At 38.7% G+C, this 24,817-nt stretch overlaps 1 protein-coding gene across 9 annotated transcripts in view; it reads right to left on the reverse strand.

Moving 5' to 3' along the window:
* Nucleotides 1-24,817, reverse strand: part of LOC140483845 (myoD family inhibitor domain-containing protein-like) — a 97,161-nt gene that overhangs the window by 65,482 nt on the left and 6,862 nt on the right. For 7 of the 9 annotated variants that reach the window (XM_072582554.1, XM_072582547.1, XM_072582545.1 and 4 more), the window contains exon 2: nucleotides 24,681-24,740. In XM_072582554.1, coding sequence (XP_072438655.1) covers nucleotides 24,681-24,726 — 46 coding nt within the window. In that variant the 5' untranslated portion in view covers nucleotides 24,727-24,740. Of the gene's footprint in view, nucleotides 1-24,680; nucleotides 24,792-24,817 lie in introns of all 9 variants that reach the window. The other 2 variants (XM_072582546.1, XM_072582552.1) reach the window with 1 other exon arrangement.

Raw genomic sequence — 24,817 nt, forward strand, 5'->3', positions numbered from 1 at the left:
AGAAACTGATTGGGATAAGCTCCAGGAAAATCCCATGATTTTGATCTATGGCACAAAGCTTCTGATCTGGGTCGGAAACCCGATTCTAAGTCTAGATCAAAAAGTTATCTTCAGCCTAATTTTTAAACCTGATCTCTGATGCAGGATCCATTCCTGAGACACAATGCAGCACACATCAAAACACAGAAAAATGAAACAAAATTAGGCCATTCTGTCCATAAAACCTGCACTGCATTTCAACATGACCATGACTGATCCTCTATCTCAATGCCATATTGCCACTCTCTCCACAGATCCCTTCGCAAACAGGCTTTAATTGCTCTATTTCTTTCCTGGGTACGTATTCAGGTAAGTGAGTCAGAACATTCCAAAGTCTTTGATCAAAACTCAGAGATGGAGACTTTTTCAGAGAGTTCCAGATGCTAGATAAATGCCAACTGGAGTTTCAAGTTCCTGGACAATTACCGCATAGTCAGGGCATTGGGACATTCGAGAGATAGCTTTCAGGGTGTGAGTGGTCCCTAACTATCTGGAAATTGGAAAATCTGGACATTTATTTTCAGAAACATACATATATCCCAAGTTGCTACCTCTAACCAGTGAAATGACATATTTAAACATAATGCTTCAGGATTTTCTAAATTAGTACAAAATCCTTCTACAATTTACATTTTATTAATGTTTTATCCCCATTTTGTGTTGAAGTGGATATGAAAATTTTGGATATAAAAAATTCAAATGAAGGTTGAGACTGATAAACTAAGATTCAGACCTTGGCATTCTTATAACTTCTTCAAAATAATTTTCATATCAATTGAGAGAAGCTTTAAGAGTTTTACATGTTCTGACAACTGGAATGACACATTTGAGTGATATGATCTGATGGTAAATTATACCCAGTACAATATTCATGCATGACATTGATCTGCTTGTGTAGTGAATATGGCAATAAAATTTAGTATGAAACCAAATTCGAGAGTTGAGATTTCTGCTTAAGTGTTTAAGTTTGCAGAACGTATACTTTCTGGGAATGCAAGTTAGAGTCTGTGGAAGTGTCCGTTCTGGACAGTGTTCCTTACCTTCCAAATCTGTTCAAAACAAGGAAATTTGTTCCATATTTTCATGATGGCAATTAGATTGTCTTATGGCCTAATTGATCAATTCTAGAAAAGGAAAATTGTGGTAGGTTCAAAAGAAATTTGGGGAATTTTTACTTGTGTTTTCTCACAGACTTATGTTTGACTCAATTCAGTAAGATTTAGACTCTGTTACAATACCAAAGCAGCTCTAATCAAGGCCAAAAATAACATCTTTGTGACTGTGACATTGGTAAAAATTCACCTCATCCTTCTACAGACTTTGACACAATTGACCACACCATCCTCCTCAAACATCTCTTAACTATCGACTGGCTGGCTGGGCATGCACTACTCCAGTTCCATTCTTATACATCTGGTCATACTTGAGAATCAGCAGCAATGGCGGTACCTTCAGCCTCCTAGGCCTCAAGCTTGGGAAGACCTTCCCTCCACCCTTCATGAAGTACCAAATTTTTCTCGTTGATACACTTTTAAAACATACTAAGCCTTTGGTCATCTCACCTAATATCACCTTGTGATCATCATAAACTTAACTTCAAAAATCTCATCCTTGTTTTCAAGTCCCTCTGTAATTTGTTTTCCCTCCTCTATCTCTGCAATCTCCTCCATCCATAACTTCTTCAAATGCAAATCTAATTTGGCCCTCTTTACAGATGTGACCACTGAGATTTGGAATGTCTCCTCAGTCTCCAACTCCACCTTTTCAAATCTTTCCATATTTCTACCTTACTCTGCTGCATTTATACACTTCTCAAAGCTTATCTGTTCCATTCATACTTCTGGTTATCTGCCTTAATATCTAGTTCTGTGGCTCAGTGTTACATTTTGCTTTTCAATGCTTCATCATTGTTAAGCACAGGCTTGATTGGAGCCTTCAAGTCTATTGAGGGAAAATAGTGATAGATTGTTTTCACTGATTGGTGCTATGTGTGTTTCCTTGGATAGAAAGAATTGCAATGTTCACAAGAAGAGTTAAAAAGAAAAATTTGGACAGCATTTTACTGGAAATGGACAATGGAATGAGCAGTTCTCTACCACAAACTGGAATCACGTTTATAAGTTATGTTTAAAACACATTTAATAGTTCCTTGAAGAAGAGCAAAGTTAATGGATGTAGGGAGTCATTAGGAGAGTTGGATTAGATTCCGGCAGTTCATGTGGAAGTTGACATTGTATAGCCTTGGATGGTTAAATGGTTTGATTTTGTTGCATAGTTTTGTAACTCAACATTCAAAGGGAACATGATCTTAAAAGTAAGGCAGTAGAAATTGTAATTAGATCCGAAAATATGAATAGGTGGCTCAACAAAGAGAAAAGTAGAAAGCTTACACTGGCTGCAGCCCAGGAATAGATAAATAATGCAACAATGATTAAAGTTAATTGATGAAAATGTTTTATTATTTTATGTTAAGAGCATTCATTATAATTATCTTGCTTGAGGAATGCCTCATTAAATACATTGTAAATAAATATAGCATCATATGATTATTATTTTTTAATGGTCCACCATGCACAGTATCATCCAAATGTAATCAGTACTAAATCCAGCAGGATCTCTTCCAATTAAATGCAGGCCCTCATTTGGGACATTTATGACTTAGCAATCTGTCATAATGTGACAATACATCAATTTTGATATGATGCCCTATATTTAATGAAGATTTATTTTCTGAAGGAATGTTGTCGTAAATTTCCAACAGTTCAGAAGTAATCTTCTGAAGATAGTGCTGGTGGAGAGAAACCTTGGACAGCTTTTTGCATTTTTGACTGGGAACCTAAATTCAAGAGCAGATGGACATCCTGGCTCCACAGCATGTTGCAAACAATCTGCTAATTTGGTATTAACTGGCATTGTAATTATTTTAACCAGCTACCTAATTCCACCAATCCAGCCTCCAGGAAAATGAGTCCAAGGCAGTTGGGTGCCAGTACACCAGGTGACAACTTGAAATTATGCAACCACATGTTCTTGCCCTATAATAGCACAACAATTTTGCCCTTTGTCAGAAATTTTGAAGAATTCTGTATGCAATTTTGCAACCATTACAAATTTCAGTAGACAGGTTGTTGAATTCCTGATCAGTTGGTATAGTTTCCAGAATCACAGGATGTAATCTGAAAATGCTGTCCTCATTAACTTTCAGTTCGAACTACCTTTTGTTGATTACAATTTCTGAAGTGTGAACAATGATACCGACTTGGTTTCAGGCTCTCTTTCCTGAAATGAGTTCAGGAATTATTCATCCTGCTCTAAATCAATAAAAAGGGAAAGCAGTAGATATTGAAACAAAGGTGAGACCGCAACAGAAGGAACACAAAACAGAGAGCTGGACATAGAGAATCAAAAGCAATCAACCCAATCAAGAAACAAAGAAATGCAAAATGGATTCTAAAGGGAAAGAAATAGGCTAAGGAGTCAACAACAAAGAGATGGTGACAGGCAAATCTGATAAATCAAATTTGACATAAAGGCAGCAAATTTGACTAAAAATAGCAGAATACTGAAAATTGTTATCTCCTTGACAGATATGGAAGAATCCAGCCCAGGCTGATGGGAAAACATATCTCTTTTTTCTTGATAGTAAGAAAGAAACCATGTAAAATTTCAAATGAGTGCACTTCCACACAGCAAAAATGGTCATCCTGAGCCACTAAGTAACGCTTTTACTGTCAGTTATTAATGGACTACACTTGGCTATGCAGGACACAATTTCAAAAGTTGTAAGTTACACAAAATTTGAAGGAATTGTGCATTGTGAGGAGGATAATTATTGACTTCAAGAGGATGCCAGCTGATGGACTGGACAAAATGCGGCAGAAAAAAATTAACATGGAGAGATAATGGTAAGAATAAGGTGAAACATTATAACTTAACGGATATACTTCTGAAGACGTAGATGAACAGAGAGACCAGATCATATATGGGCAAAATAGCATTGGTAGGGCAGTTTCAGAAATTGGCTAAATGCCAGGCTTTAAAAATTGCTGCCAAGAATAAAAATTCAAGAATGTTATGTTGAAACTTTATAAAATACTGGCTTTGTCTCATTTGGAGTATTTTATCTAATGATGCCTATGCTACTTTAGCAGGTATGAGAAGGTCTTGAAGAGAGCTCTGAAACATTTATGAGAAAATCTCCAGATATGACGGATTTCTGTTACATGGATAGAATGGTAAAGTTTGAGATTTTGTCCTGAGAGAAGTCTGAGAGAAGATTTTATAAAGATACTCAAAGTCAGAAGGGATCTCGAACAAGTAAATAGAGAGAAACTGTCCCTTTTGGCAGAAGGATAGAGAATCACAGATCACAGAATCATAGTGGCAAGCAAAGGACACAATAAGAAAATCAGAAAATTATTTTATGCAGTGCATCTTGAAAGGACCGTAGGGGCAGATTAAACTCTGATTTTCATAAGACAATTGTATAAATGTCGAATAGGTAAAGAAAATGGGGAATGGTCAGCAGAGTAGTGCTAGTTGAGTTGATCTTACAGAGATTTGACATAGAAGGCCACTTGGACCATGAATTCTATGTGGTGCAATTCTATGATTCTAACATTACTTCAGTATGTATGTGCAATTCAGTGGCCTACCTGACTGAAGTGTTGCTACATGCATCCACATTAGTCTCACTATGTTGAATGTTGATTAAAATACAAATACAGCAAGTGCAGATTTTACATTTCTGTCTGTCTTTAAGACATTTCTAAATGAATGATGGATTAACAGTTGGAAAGGTAAAAACAAGGCCATTAATCTATTTAATTGTGTACAGTGTGGATGGACTGCACAATTATACAAAAATTACTATTATTATTTGCCTTGAGGAAAAAGACTTCACAAAAATTAATGATGGGAAATCTAGCTGTTACAATCTTATTTTAAATAGATTGTAATATGAAGTTTATGTGAATTAATTAGTTGTCTGATTCCACAGCAAAAGTTGTTAAAATATATTATTGTGGTTCAGAAGTACTGCAGGTAATACGTACAAACCACTGCCTAAATAGCAAACAATTAGAAAGAAATTATTCAAAGGAAGAACATTTCCACACATACAGACTTAATGAGAATAGAGTTTAATATCCTTTTTGTAAAAGTTTCAGTACAAAGTTTCAGCAGTAGAAATTCATTTGAAGGCATAGCAGAAAATGGGTGGTATCAGGTTGTCTAGTTTTAGACAATGCCTGATATTGTGAGACACAACATAACCCAGACTAAATATGTAAGTATGTCTTTAGGAACCACACTCATGACATCATCACTGTAAGACACTTCATCTTACCTCAGATCACTGAAAGTATGACATTCTACGAGAAGTAACCTCCTCTTTCCAAAGGTGGTAGCTCAATATTAATGTACTTAGGTGCCTAAGAAATATTTCTTTCTAGCTATTAGTTGTAGTAGATTGGATTATTCAATAGATTATTTAAGACATCCACATCCAGTTTCTTATGTTATAAAATATAATATTAACATTGCCACATCAGCAAAAAAGAATCCTGTCAGAAGCAACTCATGCCATGGTAGCAGCTTTGGGAATCTGTAAAAGATCTCCAATAACTTGGTTACAGATACTTGGACAACTCATTGAAGCTCAACCAGAAAGCAGCTTTGGACAACAAAGAAGTCAAGCAAAGGCAGAGATACTCACCCTTAAACAGCATGAGTTTCTGTTAGTAAAGATAACTGTACAGATTTCTTGGTAGGGCATTCAGCATCAAGGAAACAAAGTTGATTACTTTTTCATTAGAATGTAAATTCTTTCATGACAAAAGCTATTTCTAAGATTGCCTTAATCAAAAAAGTGAAAAATATAAGGTTGAAGTGCGCTCTAAAGTAGGTGACAAGCTCAGTGCAGTATAGAAAGCTGGAAGGCTAGGATGTTCTGTTCCTTACAATTGATCTGTAAGTAACACATGCTCTGATGCCAAAAGCTGGAGAATGGAGTGACTGTAATTTACACAGACACAAAGTAGGGATACACATCTTAAGATGGTAGAGTGCAACATTTTAACATGGAACCATAGCAGAAATATCAATCTGAATTGGGCCTCAGTGACATCCTTACTGAATTATAGTGTGTGTATTCAAACAATGTATGTACTTTGACTTCACAGATCAACTAAAAGACGATCCCAAGAATACAGACAAAAAATTGGCAAGAAGGAATTTTGCTGAATTAACAAAGCTGGTCCATCTGAGGATGATGGGAATGATCAAGTAAATATCTGGAATGCCATCAAAGAACAGTCTCAGTTAAATTAATTTGAGGATGAATAGGTTCCAACCTATTTCATACAGAGAGCAAACCTAAGACTCAATTGACTAGTTTGACAGAGGATCCTGGAGAGAAACTCTTTGAGTTAATCATCACCACTGACCAATTTAAGCCATCAGGAAGGATCATTTAGAGAAGTAAAAGAATTACTTCAAGATGGACATGCTTATAAGGCATATTGGCAGTCCAATAACCATGACATGTTTTTGGTGCAGCTAACACTGTTGCTTTGATCAGCAAAGAGCATCAATCCATCAAACTCTTCAACAAATATGATTTGTCACACCTACTCAAAAACGGTTCAGCTTTTCTTGAGATCTGTAAAGCATGGAGAACCAAGGGACATTGGGCAGTTACGTGCAGGAAATCTGATTGTGAAGGCCAAGCCAGGCCCTAGACCAAAACACTGGTGATCAACAAGATAGTGCAACAGCACGATACTGGTAGCAAGGCAACTGTTAAAAAGGTGCATTATCACTATACCCATCAGTGAGGTTCAGAATCAGACAAGCTGAAAGACAAATTTCAGAAGATGATCAAACTTTACACATTGTTAATCTTATAAATCATATTGATGCTTTAAGATGACCAGAATATTTCACAACCATTAATACTATATTCCCAGAAAAGGCAGGACAAAACATAGTAAAGTCTGAAGTTGACACAGAAGCTAGTGCCAACTATGCATTCCAAATGCTAAGTGCCTCAGCACGGGGTACACCATAACGCAGTCAACAAGAAGCTGTTTTATAGTAACATGAATCAGGGTAATCCATGACTCTCATATGCATGTGAGGCATACAAATTGTATTAATCCCAGCAATGGAGGTAGCATCTACAGCCACTCCTTGAATGAAAGTCGCAGGAGACCTATTCACAGTACACAGAGAAGATTATCTTTGTGATGGATTATTTCGCAAAGTTATCTACTGTTCAATGGTTTCGCAACATGATGAGTGTAACTCTCATTGACAGTTTATTTCATGTTTTGGATCAGATATTGTCAAACAAGGAACTGCAAATGGCAAACCATTTCAAGGTATACCAAGTGGGGATGATATAAGGCACATCGTCACTACACTTTATATTCTCAAATAGTCTAACAGATGTATTGTACATATTATGAATCAATGATTACTAAGTGTTGAGAAACAAAGCAAAATGTTCGCATTGCATTTCTGCATTTTCACAGAGCACCAATGGAGAAGGGATTACCATTCCCAGAATCAATTTTATAAATCATGTTAATGATATTGTCCAACACTGAATTATCTAATCATTCTGAAATTCAAGATCACTTATCCAAAGACAAGCAAATGAAAGTGATACAGAATTAGTAAACAGGTAGACAATTAGCAAAACTGTGTACTTTTCAGAGAGAGGGAATTAGACAAACAAGTACTTGGATATTCAAAAACATTCCTTGCATATACAACCAGACCACATCATATAAAAATATCACTGATTACTATGCTAAAGAACATAAGAGTGGAACAGCCTTATTGCAATTGAGCTTGGTTAGAATATATATCTCATGTACCATAAATAATTTCACTTCAGAACTTGATATGTTAAATCCATTTCTCTCTCCACAGATGTTGCAAGGCCTGTTGAGTTTCTCCAACACGTTCTTTCTTTACTTCAGATTTCTAGTTTACATAATATTTTGCTTTTGTTCAAGCTGAGGTCTTTTAGTCATAGCTGGTAAGGGCCTGCATGCATTTGAAGAAGGCATTGCCTTTACTGAAAGTTGAACATCTGGTGAAAGTATAAACAAGCCGCCTACTTTGTTCTCCTCCAACAAGCTAATGCTCATCTTTGAAACTGGGTTATAGGTATCTCCTCCAGTTGGACCATTGTCCATGACAATGGCAGTGTCACAGTTACCTATGAAAGTTCTTGGTAGGAGGCAAACAGTTTTGGAAATTTCAGTGATGATCTGCACGGGTACCCAATTCTTTTCTCACACAGTGAGGTGAGCAGCTCCTAGTGTTACACCAAGTGGGAGCTCTAGCACATGAGACACTCTAGCAAGACCTGAAATGTTGTCTAGTTGGAGACTTTAGGAACAGTGATGGTGTGGGCAAGTAGAAGGACAGCCTGACTCTCCGCTATGTGACCAGACCAAGGATCCTGCACTGATTGAACCCGTAGAACACATGGAGCAAGGTCAAAGACTCCTGAGTCCTACCTGCTGACATTGCAATGTATTGCTCACAGCAATATATACATTGTATATGCTTTCCAAGGAACCCAGATATCTCTCAATGTGTTCACTCCCAAGATAAATATAGGCAGTCTCAACTTCCTTACTTCCACTGAAGTATCAATTGGGTTACAAACTACCAGAAACTCCAGGGTGTGAAAATTGTGAATGAGTAAATATAGGGAAAGCTTGATGTAGCTATGATCGGTGATATCTGGGTGGGATCAGCCACGAGGTTTACAGTGGAGACAACACAGTAAGGATTGGATCTGCATTTGCTGTACAGCAATCAGTCTGATAAAGCCTCTTTGCCACTCTTAGGAGTTCATCTTTCTCCATAATCTGAATGATTATGTCTTTGTCCTTCAAAGAAGAGAAATCAAGGTTTATCGCTATTAACTTTCCTCAACTCTATCTGAATATTCCCATCCTGATAATATCAGCACTGAAGTTAGGTTATTAGACCAACAAATTCCTGGTTTATCCGTCATCTATTTTATAAATAATATTATAACATAGACAATCCTCCAGTCCTTTGGCATTTTTGTGTATGCAATGAAGATGGAAATTATTTATTTTGTATTTTTATTTGTATTTTGTATTTTTACCAGTTTTTTTTCATCAACTTAGGATGTGTTCAATCCACATCATTAGACTTACAATGTCACATTATTGCTCATTATTTCAGTATCTATTCTCTAACTACCAAACTCCTACAAATAACTTGAACGCTATTGAATTTCTTTATAAAGACAGATTCTGAAGGAGACCACAGAAAACTGTTAGGAGATTAAAAAATAGAATGAATAATCAGCATGAAATTCAAAAGTGAAAAACACAATTGACCAGACTTGTTTTTGAAAAGGTAATAGAGCAGAAATTGTTTTTCAATCTATTCTTTCACAATCTGTGAGTTCACTGGCTCAGCTAGCATTCCTGATGAAGGGCTTTTGCCCGAAATGTTGATTTTCCTGCTCCTTGGATGCTGCCTGACCTGCTGTGCTTTTCCAGCACCACTCTAATCTTGACTCTAATCTCCAGCATCTGCAGTACCCACTTCTGCCTAGCATTAATTGCCATTCCAATTGCACTTGAGCAGGTAGTGGTAGGCCATCTTCTTAAACCACTTCAGGTCATGTGTTGTAGTTATACCCACACAGTTGTTAGGACAGGAATTTCAGGGGTTTGAACCAGTGACAGTGAAGGAAAAGGACATAATTCCAAATCAGAAAGTTGAGTGACTTGGAAAAGAACCTAAAGGTGGAGTTTTTTCCATTGATCTCCTGCCCTCATCCTTCTCAGTGGGAGAGGTTATGGGTTTGGAAGGTATTAATGAAGGAGTCTTAGAAACTTGACGCATTTTGTAGGTGGTACATATTGTTGTTGTCAATGGTGGGATGACGCTGCGCCTTTAACAAGGTTATGTTGTCCTTGGTTTTCTTTTTCAGAGAGATCATAAAAGACATAGACTCCGAAAAATCTAAGTTGAAGATTTTTAGGGGCAGTTTGACTATAACTAACAGATACTGCCTCAAAAAAAGGCTTTCAAATTTTAAAAAATCCCTTTACAATGAAAGGGGAGTGATCATATCTCCCAGCTCAGCTTTTCTCTGGTTTGATTTGGTTTTTGGACAGCAGTCTTCTGAAATTGCTGGACCCAAAGAAGCAAGCCCATTGTGGTAATGTCTCTCTGACTTCTCTCATGTAAAACTCTGTGTTTGATTTTATCTTTTGTGCCAAAGAGATTGTTGCAGGTATTTGGAACAGCGTCATTAATTTGAGATACTCTATTGGGTTTTCGGAGAGGTTAAGCTATTCTGTATTCCTGTTCTCTTTTGTTTGTGTTTTATTCTGTAATCTTGTAAATAGCGACTGTTTTGTTTAAAAGCAAGTGATTTGACCAGTTCCATCACTCCTGGAATATCCACATTACACCTGCTTAAAACAACTAGTAAAGTTAGGATCTGGGCTACTTCCTTGAAATGTTTTGAGGGAGTCTGGCCCAGTCCATAACAATACTGGAGGGAGTGAATGTTGAAGATGGCGGATTGGTTGCCAAACAATTAGGCTGCTTTATTCTGAATTATGTCAAGCTTCTTGAGTGTTGTTGAAATTGCACTCATCCTGATATGGAGAGTAGAGTCGAAAAGTGTGGAGCTGGAAAAGCACAGCAGGTTAGGCAACATCCAAGACCCAGGAGAATAAATGTTTTGGGCATAAGTCCTTTCAGGTGGAGGGTTTTCGATCACACTCCTGACTTTTACTTTATAGATAGTGAGCAGGATTTGGGGATCAGGAGATGAGCCACTTGCCTTAGAACACCTAGTCTTTGCACTACTGTTGTAATCACAGTACTTATATGGCTTGTTTAGTTCAGTTACTGGTCAATGGTACCTCCCAAGATGTTTTACATTTTAATGTAATTTTAAATTAGATTTGCCACTAACAAGATAAATTGATAGAAGTTAAAATATACATTAACAGGAAGAAAACTTTGGGGTTTGTAATTATTATGCAGAAATTTGAGGATCCATAAGTATAAAATAAGTCTTTCATGCTAATAAGGTTGTGCCATATACACAGTACCCATGGCGATGGCCTCACCCTGGACCTTGGGTTCATGTCACACTGCAGGTGACCACACTGCACTACACACAGAAATAGACACAGACACAGACACACACAGACAGATGCACACTCTCAGACAGATGCAAACATGTAGTGACAGACACACACACACACACTTCTACACACAGTCACAGATACTCCTACACACACACTTCAACACACATACACACTCCTACAGCCACACACACACTCCTACAGACCCATACATTCACGCAGACCCTCTCTAATACACAAGCTCTCTCTCATATGCTCACACATACACTCCTACACTCACACGTACACATGCATCCTTTCACAGACTTATACTCCTTTACACTCACACTCACACACATACACACACTTTGTCACAGATACTCAGAGGATTAGATAGGGTAAACAGTGAAAGTCTTTTCCCTAGGGTGACTACGTCGCTTGTATGAGGGGGCATAGCTACAAACTGAGTGGTGATAGATTTAAGGCAGATGTCAGAGGCAGGTTCTTTACTCAGAGAGTGGCATGGTTGTGGAATCCCCTGCCTGCCAATGTAACTCAGCCACATTAGGGAGATTTAAATAATCCTTGGATAAGCACATGGATGATGATGGGATAGTGAAAGAGCACATGGGATCATATAGGAGGATGGACTTAGATTAGTTCACAGGGTGGCGCAACATCGAGGGCCGAAGGGCCTGTTCTGCACTGTATTGTTCTATGTTCTATGTTCTATAACCCCCCCGTCGCGCACACATCCATATGCAAACACATACATATCAGAATTTATACTTGCAGAATTACATTTTATTATGCTCAAAAACTGCATGAATCCATGTAAGATTCTGTAAATCTGTTTTTTAGACTAGAATCAGTCTGAACATTGTAGCACAGACAGTCTCACACAGGACATCTTGCACCTTCAATGCATTATCTGGGCTGACATGACACCAATTGTTAAAGTTTACTTGAGAATGTAACTTTTAAAAAGTTCTGCGATTTACATATGAAAGAACTGAAACCAACATGTTCGTTCGAAAAGATGAAAGACTTAACAAACAAGCCAAGTCTTTTTCAATATAGAATTTCAGTTACATCACACTGTAAACATTTGCTATAAATTCTGTGTCTTATTTTCTTGTAGTCTACAACCACCTGATGAAGAAGCAGCACTCTGAAAGCTAGTGCTTCCAAATAAACCTGTTAGACTATAACCTGGTGTTATGTGATTTTTAAGTTTCAGGAGACTAACATGGAGGAACAAAATCACCTGAACTTAAATTAATATTTTTTGCAAAACAATACTCTATCTAGGCAACTCAGTGAGGCATGGGAAACCCCTTATCTCATTTTTGATTTACACCATTACAATAGCTTTCACATATTGGAGACAGAAAACTGGATCACAGATATAATGACCAAAATGGTCTTAAGTATGCATTTAAGAATTTTCTTTCTTTAGCATCATATTTTTTATCATTTTATAGCAGAATTATTAATGCTTCCTCCTCACACTTCTAGTTTTAAAGTTTCAGCAGCACAACTAACAAAAAATGCTATAAATCTGTCTGATTACATACTCTGTAATAGAAGAGCTTGTCCTCACACATGATTTCAACTTTGATGTGCCTTTATCTCACATTCAACAAGAAGATGTATTTGCTGAATATGGACTCTTCTTTTCCAAGATATCTTGCCAAAAACTATCATTAGTGAAGATACTGAACTCTTGAACACACATGATCTAGACACAAATGTTGTGGGATATCCACTGACCTGTCAAATATTCATTTCAGCATGAAGTTTGGTGGCACAGCAAATTCTCAAAGCTTACACAGAAATACATATCTGCAAGCCTGAAAAAGGGATTGGAACAGAAATGACAACAAGCCTGACTACATTCTCAAATTGCACACTGTTCTTAATGATGGATTTGTACCTGTATCCATTAGACCCACTTCTAAGCATGTTCTTAAGTTACATTCGTTAATGTACTGTTATGAACAGCATGGTGGCTCAGTGGTTAGCACTGCTGCCTCAGAACACCAGGGTCTCAGGGTCGATTCCAGCCTTGGGTGACTGTTTGTGTGGAGTTTGCACGTTCTCCCCGTGTCGCCCTGTATTCCGTGAGATCGAACCTTGCTAATCAGTCTCCCATGGGGATCCTTGTTGAATGCCTTCCTGAAGTCCATATAGATCACATCTACCGCTCTGCCCTCATCAATCCTCTTTGTTACTGCTTCAAAAACTCAATCAAGTTTGTGAGACATGATTTCCCATGCACAAAGCCATGTTGACTATCCCTAATCAGTCCTTGCCTTTCTAAATACATGTACACCCTGTCCCTCAGGATTCCCTCCAACAACTTGCCCACCACCAAGGTCAGGCTCACTGGTCTATAGTTCCCTGGCTTGTCCTTATCACTCTTCTTAAACAGTGGCACCACGTTTGCCAACCTCCAGTCTTCCGGCACCTTACCTGTGACAATCGATGATACAAATATCTCAGCAAGAGGCCCAGCAATCACTTCTATAGCTTCCCACAGAGTTCTTGGGTACGCATGATCAGGTCCTGGGGATTTATCCATCTTTAACCATTTCAAGACATCCAGCACTTCCACCTTTGTAATCTGGACATTTTGCAAGATGTCACCATCTATTTCCCTACAGTCTATATCTTCCATATCCTTTTCCACAGTAAATACTGATGTAAAATACTCATTTAGTATCTCCCCCATTTTCTGTGGCTCCACACAAAGGCCACCTTGCTGATCTTTGAGGGGCCCTATTCTCTCCCTTGTTACCCTTTTGACCTTAACGTATTTGTAAAAACCCTTTGGATTCTCTTTAATTCTATTTGGCAAAGCTATCTCATGTCCCCTTTTTGCCCTCCTGATTTCCTTGTTAAGTATACTCCTACTTTCTTTGTACTCTTCTAACAATTCACTCGATCTATCCTGTCTATACCTTACATATGCTTCCTTCTTTTTCTTAACCAAACCCTCAATTTCTTTAGTCATCCAGCATTCCCTATACCCACCAGCCTTTCCTTTCACCCTGACAGGAATATACTTTTTCTGGATTCTCATTATCTCATTTCTGAAAGCTTCCCATTTTCCAGCCGTCCCTTTACCTGCGAACATCTGCCCCCAATCAGCTTTTGAATGTTCTTGCTTAATACCGTCAAAATTGGCCTTTCTCCAATTTAGAACTTTTAGAACTGGTCTATCCTTTTCCATCACTATTTTAAATCTAATAAAATTATGGTCGCTGGCCGCAAAGTGCTCCCCCACTGACACCTCAGTCACCTGCCCTGCCTTATTTCCCAAGAGTAGGTCAAGTTTTGCTCCTTCTCTAGTAGGTACATCCAGATACTGAATCAGAAAATTGTCTTGTACAAACTTAAGAAATTCCTCTCCACCTAAACCTTTAACACTATGGCAGTCCCAGTCTATGTTTGGAAAGTTAAAATCCCCTAACATAACCACCCTAATATTCTTACAGATAGCTGAGATTTCCTTACAAGTTTGTTTCTCAATTTTCCTCTGACTATTAGGGGGTCTATAATACAATCCCAATAAGGTGATCATCCCTTTCTTATTTCCCAGTTCCACCCAAATAACTTCCCTGCATATATTTCCGGGAAAACCCTCCCTCAGCACGGTGGCACAGTGGTTAGCACTGCTGCCTCACAGCGCCTGAGATCCGGGTTCAATTCCCGCCTCAGGCGACTGACTGTGTGGAGTTTGCACGTTCTCCCCGTGTCTGCGTGGGTTTCCTCCGGGTGCTCCGGTTTCCTCCCACAGTCCAAAGATGTGCAGGCCAGGTGAATTAGCTATGCTAAATTGCCCATAGTGTTAGGTAAGGGGTAGATGTAGGGGTATGGGTGGGTTACGCTTCAGCGGGGCGGTGTGGACTTGTTGGGCCGAAGGGCCTGTTTCCACACTGTATCTAATCTAATCTAATCAAAAAAAAAGCTGTAATGCTAACCCTTATCAAAAATGCCGCTCCCCCTCCTCTCTTGCCTCCCTTTCTATCTTTCCTGGAGCATTAAGCTGCCAGTCCTGCCTATCCCTGAGCCATGTTTCTGTAATTGCTATGATATCCCAGTCCCATGTTCCGAACCATGCCCTGAGTTCAGGTGTGGGCTTTGCATGACGCACAAATGTGATGTCCTTTCTGTCCCATTTTATCCTGCAGTGTTAAATGTCACTTTCTTGCCATCCAAATAATTATATTCCAAAATAGTCTTGAGGTGACCTTCTCAGGCCTTCACCAACTTAAGCCCTTAAGTGGTTATTAATGGCCAGTGAAGGACCTGAACTGGCCATCTCCTGATTACCTACCTTCCTGGTGAGTAAGAAAGGTGACTGGGTAACCAAAGTGAACTGTTTGCCTGTTTGGGGGGAGCATCCTTTTGCTCCAACCTGGGGATAATCAGATGCATGGATGGGTGGAGAGGACTGTTCTCTGACTCCTTCTCCAAGCCCCTAATAATGCTGTTGACTCCCTTGCCCCAAAATAAGAAGATAAAAATGAATTATTTCCTTTCTGCTGGATCTCCTGAGGAACAAGCCATGACCAAGGAGAACAGTACCCCGATTGATGGACAGTTTCTGGTGACCAGGAATACCAGTGTCAAAGCCTTGAAAGGCTGAGAAATTCACCTCACTCTTTTGTCAGCTCTTTGTGAGCTGACTGGTACATGATCGGGTGAATTATCTTGCACTAAAGGTGGTATGTCATTTGTTACCTAACACATTTGATCTGAACTTAGTCTTGAAAAGCACTTTATCTATTTACACTAATCATTAAAGTAATGCTCCTCTTCATCCCCTTTCTCTATTAATCTTGAGTACCATTCCATTGGTGGGAAAGCATTCCATCAATGCACAAGTCATGTGTGATCATTGATACCACATCTTACAAGTCCGCATTCTCTGGCAGCTGCCATGATGCTTATATCTGCAAGAAATCTCATGTTCCTGCTTTTCTTCAAGGGGCAGATGTCTTATAACGCTGATTACTGGAAGATAAAAGGTACCCTTTGCGACCATGGCTGATAACTCTGTTCCACAAACTCCTACCTGAAGTTGAACATAGATACAATGCAGTTCATTCACCTACTAAGGCTGAATCGGAGCACATTGTAGGCCTCTTGAAGATGATGTTCTGATGCTTGGATTGATTGGGGTTGCCAGACAGAGCATAATTCCCATGAATGTTGCACAACTCAAGCAGACTAGCAGGGAAGTGATGGACACTGAAGTGCTGGGAAAGTGACAGCAATCTTCTGAGGACTCAATTGACACTCGCTTCCAATAGATGCGAGTTGGATGACGTGGTCATTCATTGACTCCGAGTTTGCAGTTGTTCCAAAGACTTACCACTTTTCATGCTATTTAGTGAAACTAAATGTTTTCAACCTTTTGAAGGCTTTCCAATATGCGCTGCTCCAACATTGAACAACAACAGGATGATATGCTGTGTCAGGGAAGAGGGAAGAGTTTCAATTTTTTAGGCGGATTCTAACATGACATGATGCTAAGGATGGGTACCTCTGTAGCTTCATTCTTATAGCTGCAGTTACTATGACATTCAGTCAGACAGCTGACGTAGCAATTTATAATTGTGAGATTCTGTTTCTAGTGAAGTCACTCATGCCACTTCCGTCCCCTAGAGTGGTTTCTTTTTATTTCCCTCCCACTGTGGGTACTATGAAGGGTTATTTGTGGTGGGCAGTACTTGAGCTGGTGCATGGCTGAGCCTTAAATACCATAGATTCCCTACAGTGTGGGAGCAGGTCATTCAGCCCATGCGTTTACACCGACCCCTTGAAGAGCATCCCACCCAAATCCACCCCTTCACACCACCCCTGTAATTCTGCATTTCTATGGCTATCCACCTAACCTACACATCCCTGGACACTATGGGTAAGTTAGCATGGCAAATCCACTTAATCCGCACATCTTTGGGCAGTCGGAGGAAAACAGAGCACCCGGAAGAAATCCACACAGAGACAAAGGGAGAATGGGCAAACTCCACATAGACAGTGACCGAGGGTGCAATCGAACCCAGATCCCTAGTGCTGTGAGGCTGCACTGAGCCACTGTCCTGCCCCAAGATGGCACCAGTGACATGAATCCTGAGAGGTCCTTACAGCAGCAAGTCCTTTTAACTTTGGGGAACACACAACCGTGTGATCATGATAGTATAGAATTGTTGAACATACATAATGGGCTGCATACTAGATAATTATGAACTGACTCACTTCAGCTCATAGTGAGAACCCCTCCATGAAATGTTGCAAAATTGACACTTAGCTGGCTTGTGGTAAAATTCATGCCAGTATTTCTGAATTGTTTTCCTCACTACTGAAGTTAAACTGACTGGTCTGCCATTTCTGGGATTTCCTTTACAATCTTTTGTGAGGAAGAACATGTTTATAATTCCCCAGTCTTCTGGCACCATCCTTATGTTCACAGAAGACTGAAAGATTTTGGCCAGTGCCTCTGCAATTTATGTTCCTACTTCCTTCAATGTCCTGTGTATGCATTTTATCTAGGTTCAGATGCCTTGTCAAATCTAAGTGCCAACAGCTTATCCAATGCATTACCCTTAATTTTAAACTCTTGTAGTAACTGAGTCTCCTCCTTTACCACCATGGCCTGCATAACATCTGCTGCATTGGGAAAGGCAGGTGTAAGATACTCAATTGAAACCTCAGCTATGCCCCTAGCTTCCATGTACAAATCTTCTTTTTGTATCTGAATGGCCTTTACTCGTCCTTTGACCAGATTTTTATGATTTAAGTGCTTTTAGTAGATGTTGGTGTTCCACACCTTGCTGGCTGCCAGTCTTTATTTATATTCTCTCTTTACTTCTCTTATTTGAATTTTTGTTTCCCTTCTGATCATTTGCATCCAGCTTCGTGTTCACTTGTGTTTTCTACCTGACACCTGTTATTAGCATACTTATTTAATATTAATTTCTATTTCCCCTTTCATCCAGGGAGCTCATGGAGTATGGCCTCAAAGCCATACCATTCAGGCCTTGACTCTGTGTGAAACATTTTGCCCTTTGCTCAGCTACAATTTCCCTGCCAATCTTTAGTAATCTTATTCCACTCTTTACAACTACAGCATTCATTATTCCTTGATAACATTAACAGGTAGTACAACAGATTGGACACTGCCATAGTTATTTTTCAGTTATTATGGGGTCTTTAATTCTCATCATATAGACTTGCATAGTAATAATGTAAAGTGCAGAGAAGGATAGGAGTTTCTAAAGTGTACATCAGTTTGTTCTAACCCAATGAGGAAAATTGCCGGATCAAGAGGAAAGGATACTATTTGAATATGACTAGCATAAGATAGCACAGTGACATGAGAAACTATGTTTTCATACAGTAATTAGCTCGGACATAGATTGTGCTGACTGAGAATTTGGCAGACACAGATTCAGGCCTGATTTTCAAAAGTGAATATAGTAATTAGAGGAAATTTTGCAGATACACAGGGAAAAATTGGTTAAGTGATTAGGTAAGTTGCTCCTATAGAAAGTCAGAATGGATATAATGTTCTGAATGGTCTCCTTTGTATTCAAATCATTCTATAATTTTATGATTTAAGGATGATAGAGGGCATATGAATGAGTCATGATTTCTTCTTTTTTTTCTCCTTAGTGTAGAAGAAAGTTTATAGTCTCCAATCTGCACATGCCTTGAAGGAACAACTTAGATTTAAATACGTAAAATCAACACTGTGTAATTTAGATGCAAACCATGCTACACTGCCTGATTTTTATCACAGTGCTTTTATCTGACTATATATCTTTATACAATAATATAAAACATTTCAGGATTCCATTACTTCAACATAAAACATTTTTCTACATCAAAAGTAAACTTAGAAAGTACGCAAAAATAATTTGCAGTTTAGCATTATGATCAATGAAAGATGAAGTGAATTTGAAATCTATAACTTTAGGAAACATGAGTAATCTTAAAAAGTGTATTGATGTGAAAATGTCAATGCACAGGTATTGGTTTCTAAATTAGCAGCAGGTGCTCACAGTTAGTGCTCTTGTCTCTATGTCAGAAAGTCATGGGATTATGCTGAAATCTAACACTTCAGCAATTTTTACAAACTTGCACCCTGACAATACAGCATGCAGAGTGCTACTGGACTTTGTCAAATGTAACATATTTTGAATCACTTATTAATCTAAGACCTCATCTTCCTATAAAGGTATGCATTAAAATCTTCCAGCGCTACTTTTGATAAAGTGCAAAGAAGCTCCATATGTGTCCTGTCATAAGTTCTTCCTCCAATCAAAAGTAGAAATAAAAGATATCTAGCAAGTCATTTCATTAATTGTAAAATATATATAGTAAACCACTAATGAAATCACTACAGTTATATACATCAGTGTCTTATATGCAACAATGGCAGAATGATTTACTATTCATTATGTAATGGTACAATGCTGTTACATCTAATCCAACCATTCAATACTGCTGCATACATCTGTATTGGTCTGGAGAAAGCACATCAGGCAAGACTACTAGTTTATGCAAATTAAATATACAAGCCATTTTTTATATAGGCTCCTCTAAGTCATATTTTATCAATGCAAAAATTTTGTCTAAACTATTTTAGTTTTCAAGTTTTTTTAATCGATAAAACAGTGTGTGTTGTATTTTTAAATGCAGTATTAGTGGTTTTTACTGCATAACTTCTTCCTGACTCTTGCATTAATCAAGCAGATAAGACAGTTACCAAAATCCTGAAGAAGGGCTTATGCCCAAAACGTCAATTCTCCTGCTGCTTGGATGCTGCCTGACCTGCTGCGCTTTTCCAGCAACACATTTTTCAGCTCTGATCTCCAGCATCTGCAGTCCTCACTTTCTCCAGAGTTACCAAAATGGATGTTTTAATTTTCAACACTGATATTTTACAATGTGGAAGCTTCATTTGGAGATTTGTGATTTAAAGTTTAAGATAAAGTTAGAAGTTAGCAAATATGAACATCTAACTGCTACAATTGCGATCATTGCCTTTGTGCCAGCATTAGTTTAGAGTGCAGCTTCAGTACTTTCTGTGCTTTTTAAAATGCTACTTAATTCAAGTACTACAGAAGCTGTGAGTTAGAATTGTGAAATGTATACATTCCTTTAAAAATGCTTTGTGTGAGGCAATGGATAACTTAGGAAATATTGTACATTTTTAGAAATCAGAAAGACAAGATTTTGAACTGAACCATTCAAAACAAAAAATGTAATTTTGTTTTCAAGTAGTGCAATGTATATAACTAGATCTTGCTTTAGTGTTGTATTCCAGGATTGTTTACAAGAAAATATTCAAGGAATATGTACCACAGGGAGAATACATTCAGGAAATTCTAATTAATGTATTATTTACAAATGCATCATTATGTAGTGCTTTTTAGCGTATAATCAAATGTCCCAAGGCACTTCAAAGGGGCATTATAAACTAAACTAGATACAAGGTCAAAGACCAAAGAGATTAAGAAGGGTAATCCAGAATTTGAATCTTGTTAACTGAAGGCAGAGAGAGTAATACTGAAGAAATAAGCGCGGAGGATGCACAATTGGTCAGAATTGGAGAAACATATATATCAGAGATTTGTGGAGCTAGAGGAAATTATGTCGACAGTAACTGGCAAGACCATGGAATTATTTGGCAAGAATAACACTTTTTAAATGTTCATTTTGCTTCAAAACTAATGAAAGATAATGGGTATAGGGGTGGTAGGGCTTGCTGTGGGTTAACATTTGGCTGTAGGTATCCATCCGCCACCATGCCTGAGTGAGGCACAACTGTCAGGAATGGAAGAAGCCAGAGCAAAGATACACTTTGGCCTTCAAACAGCATTCCCCTCTTCCTTCTGGCAGGGCCCAGCAAATGTACCGTAATGATCTTATTCCTCAAGCTTCATCATCAATTGTCTCTCTCACTCTGAGTGGTATTGCTAGCACTGTAAAGATGTCAATCTATACTGGAATAGCTGGGAGATCTGCTCTGCACTAGGATTTCTTAGGGGGAAATATGCCTGGCAGGAGCTGGAAAAACTGATGGTGGGATGTTCAGTACCCAATCAGGCCGATCCCATTGAGCCTTCCAAAATTGAGCAGAGTGGGGTTTTTCCAGATGGTGAATAGGCCCCCGACTGTCATCATTAAATTTCTGCCATTGATGCATTGGTGTTCTAAGATTTAGTTCTGCTCTTGAGTAATCTTGCGGTCAGGTTGAGGTGATGGAGGCTGTGGAGCCAACAGTCAATTCTCATGTTCTCATGTTGACATCGAAAGAGAGTTATCATGTGTCTTTGCACAGATGACATAACAATGAATGAATGATTATTGTTGCCTGTATTTTACTTGAGAAAATCAATAAAATACAATAAAAGCTTTTCCATTGTCGCCACAATTTAGTGCCATTTTAAATAGTTTTAAGAACAAGAGAAAAAAGGAAAGATATAGCTGATGGAGAGTCCACCAATCTTGAGCTAACTCATCATCAATTTCTGCACTGCCATCACTCCTTCACCGCCTCACCACTGTCTACACCAGACCCAACCCAACATGAATGTTGCTACTCTATAAGTGTCATCTTTCGCTACTGGACCATTTCTGCTCCACTGCCATCTTGTTGCCGCCTGTGCTGGACCCACCAAAATCAGAGTCACATCTCTCACCATTGGGCATACATCAATGATGTCATTGTGATGCCATTCAGCTGCTGCCAGCACCAGACCCAACTGACAACAAAGTCGCCGATCCTCAGGTGTCCTCTTTCATCGCTGGGCCTACCTCACTGACGACAACCTCCACCGATGTAGCAGCCATCTCTTCCAGTGCCCGTTCCTGTGTGTGTTCCAGGAAAGTAAGTAACAGCTCACTTGCCTCTGCCATAGGTCCACACTGGGCCCATTCAAGTCGGTGGTGAGTCCACCTTGAATCTGTTCCTGCTGTGGTTCCTCACCTCTGCCAATGCCATCCGAGCTCAGGGCAAGAGATGATAAAAAAGAAAAGCAGTTGGAGCAGGCAAGCCCCAGCTCAGGAGCCCTACTTTGCTGCCATATTGATGACATGAACATCCTGATGACAGTGCCCCAAACCATTCAATACCTATGTCTAGATCACAGCTGGCCAATGTTCAGCACCCTCTGACTTTCCAGGAATAAAGCTTGAGATTCCCTTGATCACTACAAGATCAGCAAGCACTTCCAGCAGAGAGTTTCTCATTGGCAGGCTAGGTACACCATGCTGAATTTATCCACCAAGGAATAGCTTTTCTTTTCTTAAATTACCGTACACAGTTCTGTACAAATAAATCCATCAAATTTATAGCACAGAAATAGACCAGTTGTTTGACTGGTCTGTGCTGATGTTTATACCTCACATAAACTTCCTTTACTTTTCTTCATTGAACTATCAGCAGATATTCAATGGTCTATTGGATTAGATAAGTTTTTCCACTGTGCTCATCAGAAAACAGGGCAAGATCATCATCAACCTGAATAAAATAAGGGAAAACTGTGATGCTAAAGCTGATGGAACAGAGGAATAAATCTTTCTGTAGTCATAACCTTTATGTGGTTTCAGTTTGACTGACTAGAATTCCCAAATTTAATTTAGCAGTATACAAGTCTATTGTTCACATTATTCTCTCATCTTAAGTTTCAGCCTATTGATCAGCTTTGGATTATAGATTTTCTTTATCCCTTTTTGAAGAGGTATCTTTTCAGATTGAACACTGCAACATGTTGCGTTCAATACAAACTTTGGATACTGTGAGGGTAATACATCAATGATCTCTCTGACTGGCTGGCTGGCTTGATCATACATAACTTTGTTGACAGGGCAGTAACTGACCAGGTTGGATTTGTCCTGCTTTTTGTGAACAATATACTAGGGCAATTTTTCACATTGCATTGTAGACATCAGTATTGCAGCTGTACTGGAACAGCTTGGCTATCACACATCTAGTCTGAAGCACAACTCTTTCAGACTATTGCCAGAATGTGGTCAGGGTCCATAACATTTTGCAGTATCCAATGCTTTCAGTTTTTTCTTGATATTATAGTGTGAATAGAGTGATTAAAGATTAGAGATGGGTGGGGAGTTCAGGAGGAAGAAGGACTGAGATAAACAATCCGCTTTGCACTTCTGGTTGAAGAAGGATACAAATCTTTCAGCATTATCTTTTGAACTGATGTACTAGATGAGGTTTATTTGTGGAACCTTCACCTCTTATGAGCTGTTTAATTGCCCACGAGTCAAAACTCTGCATGGCTGTAGAGTTAAATCTAATCCATTTGTTTTGGGATCATTTACCACGTCAATTGCCTGCTGTTACCACTGTTTTGCATACGTTAACACTTGGTTAATGTGGTGCACAAAATAGCTACAAAAATTAAAAATACAATACTTAATTTGTCTTGATTATGTAATTATGTAGTTCAGTCATTTCCTTGTGCTGTAACATTTTCTGCATACTATGCATTATATCTTTCGAAACAAAAACAAACAATATGTCAAAAGGGAATGTGCAATATTTGGATCATCCCAAAAACAGGTACATAAGGAAACCCTAAATGAGACACATTCTTTCTGCCTGTCACCAGTCCATGCAGTCCAAGCCGTCAGGCTGTTCCCTGTGCCCATCTTCACCTGCAGACCACAAAAGGGCAGTCGAAGCAGAATGAACGTGGCAGTTAATTGTCTGCTTTAGACCATCAGGCCTAATTGCAGATGAGCTGTTTGATGGCTCACCTGCTACCCCATAAAATGTGGCAAAGACTGGGTTTGGGTGGGAAGGTAGCAGGTTAGCAACAAATAATGATAGCACATGTGCCCCCCACTTTCATATATCTGTGTATGTAGGGTGGTCATAAAATTCAATCCATATATATTTAATACATATCAGATATTGAATAAGAAGATTTATAAGATTTACAGTAAAGGAAATGTAAAACTCATGCAACATATAATGAACTTACAGCTTGTAAACATAATAGCATTTGATTGAAAAGAAATGAAAAGAAATATTGTGTAGGTTTCTGTAGCTTTTCCTTCTTTGCTTCCTTTGTGAATGTTATCATCTTTTCAAAGTACTAAGAGGGAAATAACCTGTAAGTTGCTCACTTGAATGCAATTGTTATTCACAGTCTAACTTTTGCTGTTGCAATATCTATTACTACTCAGTGCAAACTCACATAAATATCTACTCGTGATACCTAAACTGTTTACTCAGTAGGATCAAAGTTTACTCAGTCGGGAGAAAGTGAGGACTGCAGATGCTGGAGATCAGAGCTGAAAATGTGTTGCTGGAAAAGCGCAGGATCAAAACACAAACTTGTTCCCACATTTTTTGCTCTTTTAAAATTTAATGTGCATGGTAAACATTTATTCTTTCGATCAAAATTCAGCAGCCTTTGTGTGACTTGGGTCAATATTAAAACTTACTGTCAGTGTCCTGGTTTTCTGGGAGGTTTGATCCCTCTCCGTCCATCTTGATCCAAATATCTACAAAAGAAGGAGCATTTAACCTTCATTTGGTGCTGTATGGCAAGATTCCTTTATTCAACAGAAATAAAAAATAT

Source organism: Chiloscyllium punctatum, chromosome 12 (assembly GCF_047496795.1).
Source record: "Chiloscyllium punctatum isolate Juve2018m chromosome 12, sChiPun1.3, whole genome shotgun sequence".
NCBI lineage: Eukaryota > Metazoa > Chordata > Chondrichthyes > Orectolobiformes > Hemiscylliidae > Chiloscyllium > Chiloscyllium punctatum.